Source organism: Calypte anna, chromosome 26, assembly GCF_003957555.1.
Source record: "Calypte anna isolate BGI_N300 chromosome 26, bCalAnn1_v1.p, whole genome shotgun sequence".
In the NCBI taxonomy this organism is placed as follows: domain Eukaryota; kingdom Metazoa; phylum Chordata; class Aves; order Apodiformes; family Trochilidae; genus Calypte; species Calypte anna.
Genome location: NC_044271.1, coordinates 4811798 through 4829536, shown reverse-complemented (window position 1 = coordinate 4829536; position 17739 = coordinate 4811798). Strand labels below are relative to the sequence as shown.

At 56.9% G+C, this 17739-nt stretch overlaps 2 protein-coding genes across 2 annotated transcripts; both read right to left on the bottom strand.

Moving 5' to 3' along the window:
- Positions 1-721: 721 nt before the first annotated feature.
- On the bottom strand, positions 722-9965 carry ETNK2 (ethanolamine kinase 2). Its single transcript, XM_030465460.1, is given in 16 exon segments — positions 722-1913; positions 2070-2143; positions 2757-2777; positions 2779-2862; positions 2865-2921; positions 3662-3720; positions 3723-3752; positions 3863-3989; positions 3991-4006; positions 5132-5269; positions 5721-5748; positions 5751-5892; positions 5894-5977; positions 9753-9811; positions 9814-9914; positions 9916-9965. Coding segments are annotated over 16 exon segments (1143 nt in total). The 3' UTR covers positions 722-1840.
- Positions 9966-12182: 2217 nt separating this feature from the next.
- Positions 12183-17180, bottom strand: REN (renin). Its single transcript, XM_030465326.1, is given in 16 exon segments — positions 12183-12788; positions 13157-13225; positions 13227-13256; positions 13342-13397; positions 13400-13475; positions 14046-14178; positions 14595-14603; positions 15393-15421; positions 15423-15505; positions 15508-15550; positions 15552-15590; positions 15761-15879; positions 16111-16132; positions 16134-16235; positions 16390-16566; positions 17079-17180. Coding segments are annotated over 16 exon segments (1212 nt in total). The 3' UTR covers positions 12183-12665.
- Between the last annotated feature and the right edge of the window lie 559 nt (positions 17181-17739).

Genomic DNA, 17739 nt, shown 5'->3' with positions numbered 1-17739 from the left:
TGTTCTCTTTTTCTTTCTGTTTTGGTTTGTTTTTTGTTTTTGTTTTTTTTTTAAGACTGTAAATATAGATAGAGCTTTATTTTGTTAATAAGACGATGAGTAACTTAACCTGTATATTTCACATACTTGTTTACAATTGTCCCCCCACCCCACACCACCCCTTGGCACAATAAAAATGACTTTTTGGAGCAGAGATTTGGGTCTGAATTTGACCTGGGAGAGCTGAGGGAGGGCAGGGCACTGATGAGGGGGGTGCTTGTTTCTCCCCTCCCCTGCCCCTCTTCCAGCACAGGCCCCTTCTCCAGCTCTTGCTCCTGATGCTTTCTCTCCTGCTCTTTCTCAGCCCTTTCATAGAATCATCAAATCATTTTGGTTGGAAAAGACCTTTAAGCTCATGATGGCATCATCCCTTTTCTCCAGCCCTGCCCATCAGTGGGGGGTCTCAGGCTGCTCCCTTCTCTTTCCTACTTCTCACCTGTGTTTTTTTCAAGATCTCACCAGGTTTGGAGCCCTGGGAAAGACCTTTCCCCAGAGCCTAGCAGAGGTCACCATGAAGATGTGGGATCAGCTCAACTGGTTCAAAGCACAGGATGTGGTCCTGGGACAAGGACAGTCCCCCCCTCCAGCTGCAAAAGGACCAAACACCCTTCCAGCTCCCAGGGATGCTGCCCCTGCTCCAGCACAAGCCCTGCCCCAGTCCCACAGAACCCAAAACTCCCCATTTCCAGCAACCAGCAGCTTTATTTTGCACCAAAACAAAGAGCAGATGAAACACCAGTCCTGGTTCCTGCTGGGGTGGGGTCTGTGCCCCTGCAGAGGGGACAGCCACCTTGTCCCCATGCCACTGGCTGAGCAGCCAAGGCAGGGGCAGAAGGGGCCCAATTCCACCCCCCAAGCTGCTGCACAAACCAGTCATGAGCTGGGCAGTGCTCAGCAGGTCCAGATCACCCTCATCATGGAGCTTGTGCTGGGGGAAGCAGCCAGATGCTGGCAGGGGATGAAGCTGTGCATGGGGCTGGGGGGGGCTCCATCCAAGCTCCTGCCAGGAGGTCCCATCTGGGGACACAGCCAAGACAGGAGAACAGGATGGTGCCCATGTGGGGGTAGAACAGACCCCCCTGTCCCTGGGGGAGATGGGGAAGGCAAAGCTGGGAGACCCTTGCTCAGGCAGCTGCAGGGGAAGCCCTGATGGGAGCTGAGGATCCAGAGGTGTGGGGAGAAGCAGAGCCCAGGTGGCTCACAGCACCCAAAGCTGGACCACAGCAGCACCCACTCCTCATGGAAAAAGTGTCCTGTGGGCAGTGACAGTCCCAAGTCCAGGGTCAGCACTGCCCTAGGAGTGAGGATGGTCTGGGGTGGGCACCCCAGACCCCCAGGCAGGGCAGGAGGGAGCAGCCAAGGTGAGGGGCACAAGGGGTGCAGCTGGGCAGCTCTGGGGGCTCCTGAGCAGATTGGGGGGACTCGTTACTCCCCTTGGGGACAGCACAGAGGGAGCAAAGCTGGTGCCTGGCCCAGCAGCAGCAGTGCCAGCACAGCAGAGAGCTGTTGGGCACCGAGTTAAGGCAATGGCAAAGGTTTTCCTTGTGGAGTCAGGGGCCTCTCCAAGGCCGTGGTCCTCTCAGCATCTCATGGTCCAGTCTCAGGTATGTCCAGGGTCTCCTTTAATCGGTGGCTGGGTCAGAGCTCCTTTTTTTCCCCCCCTTCCCACCATCAGGACCTGCCCTCCCCCACGGCTGGGGAGGGGTAGGGGCGAGGGGGATGCAAGAGCTGTGGAGGCAGCAAGGACCAAATAATAACAATAATTAAAAAAAATAGCTCAGGGGCTTGTGTGCTGGAGATGCTACTTAGAAATCTGCAGGGCTGTGACCACTGGCTTCATCTTGAAGTACTGTTTAAACCTTAGCTTTGCATATCTGCCAGGAGAGAGAGGGACAGACGTGAGACCCTGGTGCCCCCAGCCCACATCCTCTGGATTTGTAGGATCCCTCCAGCACAGGGGGGATCACTGGGATCTTCTTATTCCAACCATGTGCTGGAAGAAAAAGTCACCCCAGCCCCAGTGGACTCACCTTAAGAAGTTAAAGTCTATGGTAGAGTATTTATCCTGGATCAGCCCCCAGCATGCCCAGAGGAAATGGGATGCCTGCAAGACACAAAAGAACCATCAGGAAAGGGCATGGAGCATCCTGCCCATGGGGTGAGACCTCCCAGAGGTCCTGTGGCTGTGAGGAGAGGACCCATGGGTGGCAACCACCTGGGGCTGGCCCATCCCTGTGTTTATATGTGCTCTGGAACACATATGCGCTCTTGGTCCCAGCCTGGGTGAGGGCTGACAGCAGAAAGGGTGCTGAACAGGTACCATCCTCTGCATTGGCAGCTGGAACATCCCTCCTGGCAGCTCCAGCCATGAAACCAGCTGAGATTTTGCCCCAAGTTTCCAGAAAAATTGGCTCCACCTGCCTATGGCATTTGCCAAAGGGAATTTCTTCATCCTCAGCTGCACCCAGGGTCAGCCAAGCTGCTGAAGACACTGTGTCCCTTGGCATGTGTCAGTGGGATTGCAGGCTCTCAGTGCTATCTTTGACCTTACCAAAGGTGCATCCAGGCTCTTTGGGCCACCCTCCTGTCCCAGGTGCCTCTAAACCCCCCAGGCTGGAACCTGCACCCCCATCCTCACTCAAGCTGCAGCGTGAAACCCCCCCAAAGCAGAAGAAAACCCATGCCACGGGCAGCCCCTTCCCACCTCCACCACTCACCAAAGAAAATTTGTTCACTTGCAACATAGAGAGCCTCCAGCTCCTCCTTGGTCACCTCTGGATGTGGTTGCTGCCCCTGGGTTGAGCTGTTGTAGGCCTGCAGGGTTAGGAGAGCAGCCACTGCAGCTGAGTCTCCTTGCTGGGGTAGAGCCCATAATCCACCTCCTTTCACACCTAAAAGGGGCTGGGGTCAGCTATGCCGAGGGCAGGAGGGTGACAAGGGTGAACTTCTCCTCTGGAGAAGAGGGACACCCCCTGGCCACCCAAAAGTGCAAGCATCCTCACCATGGGGCTGTCCCCAGGCACTGAGTGAAAGCCCTGCAGCCACAGACAGGACAGGCTGGAGGGAGCAATCCTCTGATTTGAAGCATTGCACCCAGCTCCCCAGATCACAGAACAGAGTCATTTTTTGGGTTGGAAAGGACCTTTAAGTCCAACCCAGCACTGCCCAGGCCACCACTACCCCATGGCCCTCAGCACCACATCTACACAGCTTTAGATCCTTCTGGGGATGGGGACTCCACCACTGCCCTGGGCAGTCCAAGCAGGGCCAGACAACCTTTTGTGGGCAGAAATTTTCCCTAATATCCAAATCTAGACCTCCCTGGCACAACATGGGATCCATGTCCTCTCATTCTATCACTTGCAGTTGCAGGGAGCCAGAAGGTCTCCCCCTCAGCCTCCTCCCTTTTCTCCAGGCTGAACACCCCCAGGTCCTTCAGCTCCTCCTTGGGCTCCAGACCTTTTCCAGCCTGTCTTGCATGGTTGAGAGCCAGGCTGGGTGCAAGCACTGCCACCCAGCACCAGGATGCTCTCCGCCAACAGCACAGCACCAACACCAGCACAGGACACTCTTGCAATTGGGGAGGAGGGGACGGTGAGACCTTCATGCCATGGAGAGGAGCCAACTCACCTGCAAACTCATTGAAGTGGTTTCCAATGTCAAAAGCCTGATAGTTGTAACTGTGTACTCGTAGTCGATGAACCGAACACGTTCTGCAGAGGCAAAGGGCTGGAGATGGAGCCACCAAGCCTGGGGAGGAGTGGGGGAGGGACAGACCTCTCCTCCCCACCCCACCATGCACATGAAGCTGCTGCTACAAAACCTTGTGTCCCATTGTAGATGATGTTCTTGCAGAGGAGTCCGTTGTGGGCAAAGCACGATGGGGAACCCCAACTGGAGAGGGTTTCCTTCATCCAGACCAGCTCATCTTCAAGCATCTCCAGGCTGGGCCATGTCTTGCTGGAGGCTGGGGAAGGGACAGGGGTTGAATCACTTCCTGCTCCCGGGGAACCTCCCGTGGGGCTTGAGGGGCATTGCTGCCCCTTGGATCTCTCCGTGCATTTCAGACAATTCCACTGGCAGTGGCACCAAGAGAGGGCTAATGGGGCTGTTCCTGATGGAGGTCAGGGTTTGGCTGACATCCTCTTCTGGGGGACCCAGATGCCACGGTGCAGCCTCAGCCCTTCCCTCCTCCATCCCCCAAACCACCCACCCATCCTCCGAGCCCCCAAGCACCCCACTAACCCCACGTCTCACTTTGAGGCAGACGAAGGGGGAGTTTTTTGGCCTCTTCCAGGGCACATACCCTCTGGGTAACCTCCAGAGTTGCAGTTGCAAGAAGAGAAGCAGTTAATCATTACCTAAACTGGTACAGGCTTGGGTAAAGTCTGCCTGCAGCAGAGGGGGTGCTGAGGAAAGCCCCGGCTCCTGCTCAAGGAACAGGTTAATTATTCACTTGCCTGGGGTTCATTCACCTCCCTCACTTCTTGGGGCTGCCCACATCCTCCCCAGACACCCCAGCACTCACCTGGCATGAACCCAGGCTCCCAGTAATGGGATGAACTGTTTTGAAATGGGAATTGGCTGCTTCTGATCTATAGCAGAGGGGTTTCTGGCATCCCCTCCGACATCAGCTCAACCTCACTGCTCAGGTGCCCACCATAAGAGTTTGAGCTTGAATTTATTCTGGGCTTAAAATTCAGAGTAGGTTTGCAGGAAGGAGGTGTTGGATTACTACAGGGTGTGGGAGTCTCTAGCTAAGGTCTGATACTGCCTGGGTGCTGTACAGATACAACCCAGAGATGTCCCTGCTTTGTGATAGCAGAAATTGTCCCCAGAGTGACAGGAGGGAGATGTCCCCATCCCACCTGCTCCTGGCAGCTTGGCCACAAGTGCTAACAGAGGGATGGGTGATCTGGAAGTGGCCATGTGGCTGGATCCAGCCCCAACATCAACCCTGGAGTCCCACAGAAGCTTTACCTGGGAGCTGGGGCTCTTCCCCCCATTCCATAGGGGGGGGAAGACTTAGAGGTGGGTGGGCAGTGGGGTGCCCACTCCAGAGCCTGGCTCTTTGGGATCCCTCTGCCTTTACCTGGGGTTGGATACCTTTGGGCTGAGATCCGTCTTCACAAGGGTGAGGTATTTGTGCATCTTCTGCCAAAGGATGGGCTTGGGGATGCTCCCATTGGCATGGATGGCATGTACCCGGGCCATCTCCTGGGCCACCAGCCTGGAAGGAGACAGGGACACGTGGGTGGCCTGCAGCAGCCTTCCCTGCAGGAACACTCCTCTAAACCAGCCTCCCCCAAAGCTGTGTTTAAAAACACAACATCAGCAGAGCTGAAACACTCCTCTCCTCCAGCTGCCAGCCTCTGAGGCATTTCCAAACCCTGTCTGGGTCAAAAAGACCATCCAGCTTGGCAGATAAAAGCCACCATTCTCACACTACACTCTTTTATTATTCTCTGAAAACTTATGCTTTAAAACCATGGTGATAAACCTGGCTGCACTTTGCATTTATCCCCCAAGTTTGTGCCCAGCAGTGACACCCGAGCACCCATTGGGAGTATCGGGTGAAGGGGAGAGCTGGAACCTCCCCTTGCCTGTAGGAGCCCCAGTTCCCCCACCCCATGGCTTCCCCCCCAGACCCACACACCCGAGGACGTGGGGGTCCTCCTGACCTGAAGATGTGGGGGTCCTTCACGTGGTGGGCCCCAGGGCAATGCCTGGCAGGAACTGATAGCAGAGTCCATTCTGAAAGCGCATAGAGTTCGGGGGCACAGCCATGGCACGTAGAACCTGGAAATTCCTCAGCTCTGTCTCTCTGTCCACAAAAAGCTCCGTTTTCCTGCCGGTAGATCCGGACCAGCACTGCGTCCTCCATCCCCTCATCAGTGTAGCAAGCCACCAGCTTGTTGGTGATGCCCTCAGTGAAAAGCTGGGAGAAGGGGAAAAGGGTGCAGAGCCAATGCCCCCACATCCCTGCCTCCCATCCCAATATCCCACACCTGGCCATGGCAGTGACAGGCAAGGGAAAACAAAAACCCAAAGCAGCAGTGACCATAGCAGGAAAGACCCTGTGGCAGGTGACACAAGTTTGCAAAGGCCTCGAGGCTCACGTGTGAGCACGGGGCCACAGGCATGAAGGCTTTCAGCTGCAGCAAGTGGGTGGTCTCCTGCCTCTTTTTTTTTTTTCTTCTTTTTTTTCCCCACCTGGAAGCACAGGAATAGCTCAGGCCAGATGTTCTGGCCAGCTTGCTTGGCACCCAAGGAGCTCCGGGAATCGCTCCCAAAAAAATCAGCATAAAACTTCTGGCAAGAAATTAAAATTATATAAAAAAAAAAAAAAAAAAAAAAAGCAAAAAAAAAGCAAGCCACCAGCAAACAACCTGAAGCAACCACCACCACCCTATCTCCTCCTCCCTACCCTCCCCACAGGGCCAGGGTGCTGATAGGCAGGATGTCTCTGCTGGGGACGTTCGTGTCATTGCTCTGATGGTTCCTCACAGATGGAAGAGAGTTTGTTCTCCCAGCTTGGCTGCCTGCCACACACATGCAGGGGGCTGCTGCTGCCACCCGTGCTGGGCTCCTCTCCCCATCCTGCAGGGATTTCAGTTGCATCCAGTGCATCCAGGGGGTTTGGGTCTCCAGCACCCAGGGGAAAACCCTGCACCACCGTTCTCATGCTGGCAGGATGCTCAAGCCCCCCAAAAAGTTCCTGGCCCCTCTGCTCCCCCCAGGGGTGATTCTTTACCCCCTTTGGGTCGGGGGGGCTGGAGCAAGGTGGGATGCTGGTGGAGCAGGAGGGGGGTGAGGGCATGTGCTGCAGCAGCAGTGGTGCTCGGGGGTGGGACAGCTAATTATAGGCATCCCACTCAGCAACTCCTGCTCCTATATAGAGTGTCTATATATAGGGCTCCCCATGCAGCCTCCCAGGGGAAACTCCAAGCACTGGAACGAGCACCCCCCGAGTTAGATGGTGCTTACACCCCTGGTTACAGAACTGGCTGGGTGGGGATTCAGGGTGAGCACAGCAAGTGGTGGCCTGGCCATCACCTCCCACCCAGGTGCAGCTGAAGCTTCTCAAGCAACTGAGCTGCTTTTCCCATGGGTGGATAATCTGTGTTTCCAACACAGTGCCATGCCTGGCTCTCTCCTCAAACCTGTCAGGCTGCCGGGGGTAGAAATCCAGCGAGCAGAAGGTCTCCTGGCCCCATCCTCAGAAGGTGTTGCACCCAGGGCTGCTGCTCTCCGTTGGCCAACAGCTCCACGGCGAGATGCGTAGGACGCCTGCGAGGTCCTTGCGCTGCTTTGTTTTTGCTGCTCAACAGCCTGATCAGCCCTTTCAGCAGGTTTAACAGGATTACTGAGTCTTAATCCCCCACGTCCCCCCCCTCCTGAATTCCAGGCCACTAACTTGGGAGACTCACACGTGGTTCCTCAGCAACCTGCACACACGCAGGCAGGGGCTCGCCTGGCTTCGAGGCGGCAACTTCCTCCAGCTCCGCAGGAACAAGCACGGCTGCTTGGGCAGATTCCCGATGCGTATTTTCTGATGGATCCAAAGTGCACTCAGCAAGGCCGCAGCCGCTGCTCACCACATCAAATCCTTTCCCTGCTACCGTTTGTGTGACGGCAGGGAGGAAGGAAAGCAAGTGTGATTCCACGCCAGGAGCCCTTTTTGGCAAATTGAAATGCAAAGCAGAACATTAGCCCCGGGAAAAGATGCTGAAGCGGAGCAGCTCCAACTGATCCCTCGATTGCTGTGCCTGCTGTGAGACCCCACGGCATCCCCAAACATGACCGTGTTGCTGCTTCCCTGCAACAGGCATCCCCAGCCCGGGGATGAGGCCGGCGGTTTGGGTCCAGGCTGCAGGAGGACACCTTGGTGCCAAGTCAGGTTAAAGAAAAATAAAATAAAAATATAAAAAATCCAACCCCTCTGGAGTCTTTGCGGGGTTTGGCTCCACGCCGCTGCTGCTCTTCTTATCGCCAGCTGAGGGATGGAGGAGCGAGATCTGCCCTGAGAGCTCCTGGCTGACACCCACCCCTCCTCTGCCTTCTTCGTACTGAAATGTTTCCAACCCCAGGGACAGAGCTCAAAGGACGAGGAGCAGGAGCCTGGAAATTGGGCAAACCTGGAGGACCCCAGCAAGAAGACAGCAGGGTGGGGCAAGCCGGGCGCTTCAGATCCCTTCCTTCCCATCTTCCACACCCCACCCCGAGCGCCGGGATTTTCCGTCTCACCGGCACAGGCTGGTACAGCCCCGGCGAGCAGCTCTGCACTGACACGGGGCAATGAGGTGCTGTGAACCGGGCACGGCTCCAGTGCGAGGAGGAAAGCGACCAGGAACGCTAATAGGAAACCAGCTGAGGACCGGTGCACAGCTCCAATCCCCTCCCGAGTAGCTCTCGCAACAGCAGCGACGGACAAACGCAACTGGAGTTTCCCCCCACACACTACCCAACTCCTAAGGTTTTTGTTGTGGTGGTTTTTTTGTTTGCTTTTTTTTTTTTTTTTTTTTTTTTTTTTTTAATTAAAAACACACGCACGCACACACAATGCTGCTGTTGAACACTGACCCCCTTCGATGCCTGGAGAAAGCCTAGATACCAGCGCGCCGGGATCCTTCTCAAACAACCATCGCCACCGAGCCTGGTGCAGCACAGAGCCCGAGATATTTCCTGCCCCTACAACTGTGTGCTCCGAGGAAACTCCAGCTCCAAGCTTCCTGCCTATTGCCATTTGCCCTTTTCATATGTATTTCCTGTAGCTTCTTGTATTTAATTACACTTGGCTATTAATACATTTTTAATGACACTCCAGGTGCAGGGGAAGCGGGCGCCTTCAGGGGACACCCCATCCACACTTATATAGGATTAAATGCACCCAGCTCTACCACCTCCACACCCCACTTCCCATTGCCAGGAGCCCGATGAGGGCACCACCAGACTCGAGTTTCCACCACCCCAGACCCGACACCCCCGGCAGAGAATGAGGAGGGGGATAGGGATTCCCGTGGCAGGCAGCTGCCAGCCCCCACCAGACCCCACTCTCCCAGCTCCATGCAGGAGCCCAGAGCTGTACCCCAGCTCCCAGCCCAGCTGTGGCTCAGCTCATGCAGGTGCTGCAAGCCCACAAGTATTCCGAGTGAGACTTGCTCCTGGGAGCAGTTACTCCGGTGGGCTGGGGCCCAGCAGCACTGGTTTGCAGGCAAGGGTGCAGCACCTTCAGAGAAGATGCCAGGGGGACCAGCAGCCCCCTAGTCTTAACCCAGCCTCAGGGGACACTGGGGACACACTTGCATTCGCTGTCACTGCTCAGTGACTGCCCGGGGGGTCCCCAAAGCCCGGGGGGATGTGGTGTCAGACCTCTGCACACCTGGTGGGCCCTGGTTACTCTTTGAGAGTGGACAGGAAACTTGAGGGGGGGCACAGGATGTTGGAAACCTTCCTTGGCGGGCCCTACAGCCCCCCACGGTGGGTCTACAAGTGACCCCTACACAGGCCTCACAGCCCCACAGAATGAGCTCTGTAGCTGCCCCGGGCTGGGCTCTATGACACCTCGGGGTACACTCCACAGGCCCCCTAGTGCTGACCCTACAGCCCCCTCCCCCCCTCCTCCGGCTGGGTTGTGCAGCCCACTCGGAACGAGCCTCACGGGGGGCTCCGTGCAGGTGTGTGTGTGTCCCCTCCGCAATTCGGGGGCATACCTTGGTCTTCACCCTGGCCGGCTCCCAGCCGGGTCTCAGCTCCCGCATGAGCCGCAACGCCCGGGCACCACGTCCCCCTCATCCACCGCCAATGCCAGGTGGGGAACGGTGGGGATCTCTCCGTTTCCCCCGCCCCTCTCCGGCCCCGGACACTCGGAAGAGGCCAGGCGGTGCGGCCATACCCAGCTCCGCGCTGCCGGAGCCGTGGCCCATGTGCCGGGGGCTACCGCGGGGCCGGCGGCCGCGGGGAGGAGCCGCTCTCCGTTGGGAAGCCATGAGTCACCGGCCCGCCTCCCGCCCGCCTCCCGCGGCAGCGCCCGCCCGCATTGTGAGGTCAGCGGGACCCACGGGCACCCGGCACCCTACCTGGCACCGGGACCTGCACCCGCACCCCACCGACATCTGCACCCCGCCTGCACGGGATCCCACCGGGACCCGCCCCCGACCTGCACCCGATCCTCACCGGGACCCGCCCCCGACCTTCAGGGGGACCCCGCGCCCCCCACCGCATCCCCCGCTCGCACTCGATGCGCACCGAGATACCCCCGGCCTGGACCCGCCTGCTCTCCATCCCGCTGCCACCTCTGTCACCCACATCCCTGCCTTCTCTCCAGCCATTCCCGGGGGTCCCTGCACAGCCTTCCCCATCTCTTGGGATCTGGGATGAAGAGGACGGGGATGGCGCTTATGGGGTGCGCTCCCAGGAGGGACATAGGATCAGCGAATCATTTGTGTTTGGAAAAGACCTTTAAGATGATCGAGTCCAACGATTAAACCCAGCCCTGCCAAGGCCACCACTAAACACGACCCTAAAAACATGTCCCCTCAGGACCAGCCTGGACAGCCTCACTATTCATTTCGCCACCAAGGAGATTTACCCCAGAGGAAGATTTAACAGGGGAGCTGGAGAAAAGGTTTGTGGTTAAAGATAGAACACTCCTCGACCCTCGGCACAGCCCCCCCGCAAGGCTCCAGCCCGGCTTCATTATCAGAGGAAATAACAACTGCCCAGGACTGAGAGTGCAGAATGCCCCCTCCAAAGTTTACAGCTGACTGCGGCTGAAATCGGTGAAATGGACCATGGAGACATGGGGGGAAAAATCATTTACGGAAGGGGAAAAAAAAAAAAAAAAAAAAAAAAAAAAAAAAAAAAAAAAAAGATCCAAAACAAAACCAAACCAGCCAGTTCTCTCTGTTTCTAAATATAGAGCGAGCTCTGTCGGTTTTAATAGGATGGTCATGAATTGCCCTGCTGCTTTTCTGGGCTGAATGTGGCCTAATTGCTCTCCCGTAGCAATCACAAGTGCTAACACGGAGGCAGCTGCAGGTTCTGGTGCTGGGCAGAGCAGGAAATTGCCTGCGCAAGCGATTAGAGGTGTTAATAGAACTGGCTTAAGGGGCCCAGGAGCTGCCACCGTAGCAGCCCAGGCATTTTCCCTCCCTCTGCTTGGAACAACTGTGAGCAGGACTGGATCCACAAACCCCATTCTATTTTAGGCCAGCCTGGTTGTTTTCCAGATGTGGGCTGCAAGCAGGAACTGTCATGGGGGGCTAAATCACCGGACGTCTGCAAGATCACATTCACCCCAATTTTCTCCAGACCAAGAGCCTCTGCAGTGTAGAACAGGGCAGAGGATGCTTAGTTATTTCCAAGTGGGGAGTTTCCCTGCGGTAGGAAGGAAGGGGAAAACTTCCCAGCACCTCCGTACAGCCAGAAGGTTGGGGAGAGGTCGGGCTGCAGCTCCAGTGCTGACCACTGTGGTTATCCCCTTTGCTGAGGGTCTTGGGGTCCCTCCCTCCCTGGGGTTTCTGAGCTGATGAGCAGCTGCCTGGAGCACCCAGGTGAGCTCAGGAAATGCTGGATGAAGGCAAAACACGTTGACCGCTGGGGGCCCCTTCCTCCACCCCCTAGATCCTCCAGAACTGGAAATTTCAGCCCCTGGCTAGGAGTACTGGTCTGCTGCTCCTGCTGGACCAGCCAGTGCTGGGCTGAGCATCTCCAGGCACAGCCAGGGCCTGAGACCACCCCAGGTCACCAGCCGGAGGTTGCTTTCTTGGTGGGACAAAGTCAGCCACCCCTCCCCAAGCCTCAGGCACCTCCCTAAAAAGCAGAAATTCAGCCGCGCCCCTCTGTCCCCAGTGGTCCAGACCTCCCCGTGGGAAAGCAGGTGGAGGCATGGGTAGCCTGTACAGCAGCTCAGCTCCTGCAGTAAGAGCTTGTTTGCTTCTTTGAAAGGACTGCTGTGCCTAAAAGGAGTCGTTGTGGCACTGGCTGGGAGGTATTTCACTTTGAAAAGCAGGGAAGACATAAATATGGTGGTGGGTCCTGACAGAGGAGCACTTGCTCCCTTCCCTCTGCAAGAACAAGCATCCACTCAGCATCCTGTTGCTCTAAGATTGTTTAAATATTAAAGTCATGGAGAAGGGAAGGGTTAACGCTAGCTAAAAGTGTCATTAAATGCAGCTGGATTGTTTTTCTCAACCAAAGAACAACACAAACTGTAACAGCTCATCCCTGCTCCGTCTGTCTGCAACCTGTGAACATCTTCAGGCCAGCAGCCACTGCCCACCAGGTGCTCTATTGCACATCACCCTAGAGGTCCCTGAAGGTGCAACTCCAGGCACAGGATCCTGCTTTGATTCAGCCTGAACACTCTCCCTGCTGCATGAAAGCTCAGCTCCCCCCAAGCCAGCAGAGACTTCTCGGGAAGCAGCGCGGGGGTTTTGGAGTGGGAGAAGGAGAGGTTTTGCAGTTGCTTCTGTGCAGGGAGGAGGTGGCTGAGCTGTAGGAAACGCTGTTCCTGTTTGTTACTTTCATTTCTGCTCCTTGCTGCTCTGGCCTCCAGGCTGGGTCCCCATCTCTCTCCCCAGCCATCAGAGGGCTGTGGCAAAGCCAAGCGGTTGTTGCGCCGGTCAAAACTTGGGTGTAGTAATACCGATGAAGCTGGCACCCAGGATCCAGAGGGGACCAGCTGGAGGGGGGATGTCCAGCCCTGAGAAAGCCACCACACAAACATCTTCCCCGTACTGGGATTGCTGTAAAAAGGAGGTGACCCAGGCAATGACTGGAGGTGCCGGGAGGAGATCTCTGCTGCAGCCCCAGGAAGGGCTGCGATCCCCAGCTCAACACCCAACCCTTGGCCTCCACCTTCCTTCCTCCATGAAGGAGGAGCCCTGCTTGTTGCTCCTTGTGCACCCCAAATGTCCCTAAAAACACCCAATAAATCAACAACAGATTGGTCTGGCTCTTCTGGATGCCTCTGCTGAATGGGAAGGCTGCTCAGAAGCATCTTTCTGGGGCTCATCTCAGCTGCTTTATGGGACCCAGAAGGGTGCAGGGTTGCAGGAGAGCAGCCCCAAGATGGACCCAGCCCTCCCACCCCACACAGAGGGATGCAGCTTACCCGGAGGGTGTAGGCTGAGCCACTGAGCACATAGACCTTCCCACCCAGGTGGAAGGAATGTTGGGCCAGGCTGAGGAACTCGGTCACAGTCTACCACGTACTACAGGAAGGGGAGACAGTGCTGAGCCCGTTTGCTGGGCAAGGTATGGCTGGGCTACAAGCAGCAAACAGGGAGGTTTTCTCACCTCTCCTTCTGCCATTTCTGCCGCCCCAAGGGCTTTCATCAACACGGAGACAGGGCAGCAGGGCCGGTGATGTAGGATGCTCCTGTGTCGATGGCCACCAAACAACCTTCCTTGCAGAACAGAGTTTCAGGCCCCTACCGGGACACCCTGGAGCAGGAAGGGAGAGGAGTGACCCCCAAATCTCCCATAGTGACCACAGCTCAGCTCCCAGAGCCACGCAAGCCCCATGGGCAAGCGTGCCACATCTTTCTCCAAGGAAAACTGGCCAGGCAAGCACGTGCTGCTCCAGTGCCTCTAGAGCACAGACACTCAGGGGCCACTGGGAACCCTCCCTTCAAGCCTCCTTGAATGTGAAAGCCAAACCTTCATCATGTATATGTTGTTTTTTTGGTTTTTTTTTTCTTTAGTGAAACAAAGCAGAATTGTTTCAGGGCCTCACACTCCTTCTGCAGGACTAAAGGGAGTTAATTCTTCCACTGCAGCAGCTTCCAAGTTGTATCAGCCCACGGTGCCACCCCCTCTGCATCCCCAAAAGCATCCAGAGGGCTCCCTGCTGGTGGGAACCCACCCCACTCCCCTCTGGAGAGAAAAAATCCCCCACCAGCCACACATCTCCATGGACCACCTTCCCCCAGCACCCAGCAAGCTTTCCCCATGCCCACCCGGGAGGTTTGCAGGATGCTGGGGCTGTGCAGAGGCAAAACCCTGCCCTCACCCTTCATGCTGATCTGCCAGTAGCCATTCTTGCTGATATTCAAGTAGTGAAAATCCCCGGTGTAATAAGATGGATCGCTGCCTCCCAGGATTATTTCACCCCCAGGTTTCAGAGGAGCATTCCTAGGGTGCAAAACACAGCAGAATGATCCCCCTTTGGCTGCTGTCCCTGGATAAAACAAACAAGCAACAAAACAAAAAATAACCAGAAGGCACCAGCCCAGGCACAAGGCTCTGCTGACCCTACGAGCAGCAGCAGAGAGCAAGATGGAGCAGAAAAAAAACCCCAAATTAGTTCAGAGGGGTGTGAGAGCCAGCAGGAGAGGGGTGCCACATGCTGAGGTCCCTGGGGAGGTCAGTGCTGGTTCCTGTACAGGGTTGTGCAGTGTGTGAGCTCCTACAGAGCAGCTCCCAGTGCCAGGCAGGGCTTGCCAAGGGCTGGCAGCAGGAGAAGGGATCCTGCCCAGGGCCTGGGGTGCTCTTGGTGACTGTTAGTGGGTGCTGTCTCAAGAGAGCTCAGTGCTTTTCATCTTCTTTACTTCGAAGCTCTGCAAAGAGAAAGATGCTCTGTGAGGCTGTGGTCTGAGCGGCAGCTGAGACGACCCAAGCAGCACCCAGAGGAGACTGAAGTTGCACCAAGCTTGGTTCATTACTGATATGCCTTTAACTGAGGCAAAGAGCTCCCATGCCTGCTCTCAGCATGGGCTTGTGGGGTTGTTTGTCACTGTGCGTGGCCAGGTGCTGTGGCAGTGACAGTGGCAGGGCTGGGGGCACAATGTTCCTGCTCCTGTGGGGTTTGGGCTCTGCTGGGAGGAGGGATGCTGGGGCTCAACAATTTGGGGCAAAAAAGTGGGAGGAGGGTTTGGCTGCTCATACAGGTTTTTCTTCAATAGATTTTTGTGGCTTGCTTTTTTGTTTTTGGATGGTTGGTTGGGTTTTGTGGGGTTTTTTGTTTGTTGTTTTTTTTAAAATTTTTCCTATAACTGAAGCACTAACTCCACTCCCAGCTGCAACTGCTCCAGCCCCCACTGGCAGAGCTGGTGACTTTGTGCAATCTGACAATGACAAAACGAGCAGGGAGCAGCCACTCGCAGCCTGCACACTCCCTGCCCAGCAGCTCCTGACACCGCATCCACCTGGCTCTGCCTCTTCTCATTCCACCCCAGATCCTCCAGCCATCCCCCACCTGCCCCGTGCCCTCCACCCACCCCAAGCCCTTAGCCACAGCTCTTTCCCAATCCCAAAACGCAAAACCCAGCCCCACCACGCTTCCAATTCCCATCCCCTGTGAAATCAACACCTCCCCAGCCCTGGCACCTGCTCCCCACAAGACCCACCGGCTGTAGTAGACAGAAAACACATCCTCCCTTGAGGATCTGCTGGGAGAGGATCCGATCAAAGACGGGCGTGATGCCATCGATGGCTTGGCTGGGGTAGCCCATCCCCAGCACCCGTCAAACCTGGCAAAGATGAAGGGGAAGGCGGGCAGCGCTGTCGGCCTCGGCAAAAACCTGGATGATGGGAATGTCTGACACCTGGGGAAGGGCAGAAAGCAGAAAGCTGGAGAGGGGGGAGGCGTGGGTGGGTTAAGTCCCCGAAGAGCCCCCGTACTCTTGGGTGACTGGGGATGCTCTTGTTGGGGAGCAGAGCCGCGTGTGACCATCTCCTCGCTGAGCCGGGTCAGGGAGCTGGGGACACACCTCACCATGACGATGTCCTGGCTGAGAAAACCTTTGACACTGCCGGTCCCGTAGCGGATGGCGAAGCCGGTGCCGTTGGAAATGTAGGTCCGTGACTTGGAGGAGTCGTAGCGGCTGTGGGAAGCTGGGGAGAAGGAAGAAAATCCATCAAAAAAAGTGAGGGAAGGGCACCGGCAGAAGCACCGGCTGAGGCTCTCTTCCCCCCCCCCCAGCTTCTGCGGGATGATGACTCCCCCTGCCCCAGTGCCAGGGCAGTAGCAGACAGACCCCCCTGTGCCCCCTGCTATATCCACCCCCGCCTCCCAGCCCATTCCTGAGCAGCCCCCGAAGTGGAGGGACTTGGGCCCCTGCTCACCGCAGGCACTATAGAGGGGAGAAGCACTTGTAGGATGGCACCCACAGGTTGGCTGAGCCGGTGTCAAAGACCACCTTGAAGGTCTGGGGAGGGGTACCGATGCTGATCTCACCAAAATACTGGGTCTAGAAGAGACACGGGGTGGGGAGGGGCAATCTTCTGGAGGCACAGCTCCAACAGAGGAGGGGGCTCACGCAGTCCCCCATAGCAAATGAGTGGAGCCGGGGGGCTGCAGGGCAGTATTGGGGTGACAAACCTCCCGAGAAAGGAGAAACTCACGTCCAGGTAGTTTGTGAGGAGGGTGGAGCCGTCCCGTTCCGGGGCCGATCACAAAGCGGCGGCTGCTGCTCTGTTCAGCTCGGGAAAGACCTCGGACACCTTCACCCCCATCTCCTGCAGCGTTTGGCGGATGGAGGGCATCCTCCGCAGCGCGATCCTGCGGGGGCCAGGGAAAGGCTGGGGGTGGGGAGGTGGGGAGCACCCGGACACCCACTGGAGACCGACACCCTCCCCACCCCACCCCCCTTTAATCCGAGTTCTATTGCTTTAGGAAATCCAGCTCGGCGGCTCTAGATGGCAGCAGCGCCCCACGCCGGACCCTGCTCCCCCCACGCTGCCATCCCCACGGTGCATGGTGTGTGTGGTGGGGATGCTGAGCAGACCACCCGAGGCAGGGACCCCACGGGGTTTGGTTGTTGCAGGAGGCACTTATCGACCCCCCCAGCTCGGCTCGTTGGCTTTGCTTTGGCCTCCTTAGGGATTTGGGGGAGAGGATGGTGCAGTGCTCAAGGGAGAGAGGAAGAGGAGCAAGGGGGTGTTAGCAGATGAGAAAAAGGAGGTAGAAGGGGTTTCCAGCACAGCTGAAGCAGGAGGAGACCCTTTGGTCCTCAAACACCACCTCAAGCACCCAAAAAAATGAAGGGTGACAGTGAGACACACAGCATCGTGGGCCACCTGCAAGATATTACCTCTGCAAAGCCTGGGGCTGGTGAGGGGAAGATGCTGGCACCCCAGGTTATGGCCAAGACCAGCAGATAATGCTGCACCCTCCTGTGCTGTCCTGTCCCCATCCCGCTCTCCCGGGACCGGTGCCTCCTTTGCCAGCAGCTTCCTGGTGTCCTAGAGAGGAGGAGGAGAACGCTTTTATAGCCCGGGTTTCTGCAGCCCTGTGGGTTTCTCCTCCCCACCGGCCAGGGGAGGGCTGGGGGATCCCAGGCGCAGCAGGCCAGGAAGGGGCTGAGCACTGTGACAGTCCCCACAGAGGGTGCATGGCAAGGAGAGCTGCAAAGAGTCAGGAGCCACAACCCCAGGGGCCTCACGGTTAATTGCCACGTTTTGGCACCCGGGCATGGCTAATGAGGTGTGCGAGGGGCACGGGGCCAAATGCCTGCTGGTGTCAATCAGGAGATGGGAATAGGTGATGCTGGCTCAGGTCTGGATGGCAGTCTGGCCAAGGAGATGTCCCCAAGCTCTGTGCTGTGGGGGAATGGGGCTTTCCCCAAAAGGCCTGGGGGGTGGGAACAGCAAATGGGGGCTCAGCCACAGCATCCTCAGCCACTGACACCAAACCCCCCAGCTCCTTATGGGTGCTGCTCTGAGCACAACGAATGGGGGAGAAAAACCCTCCCA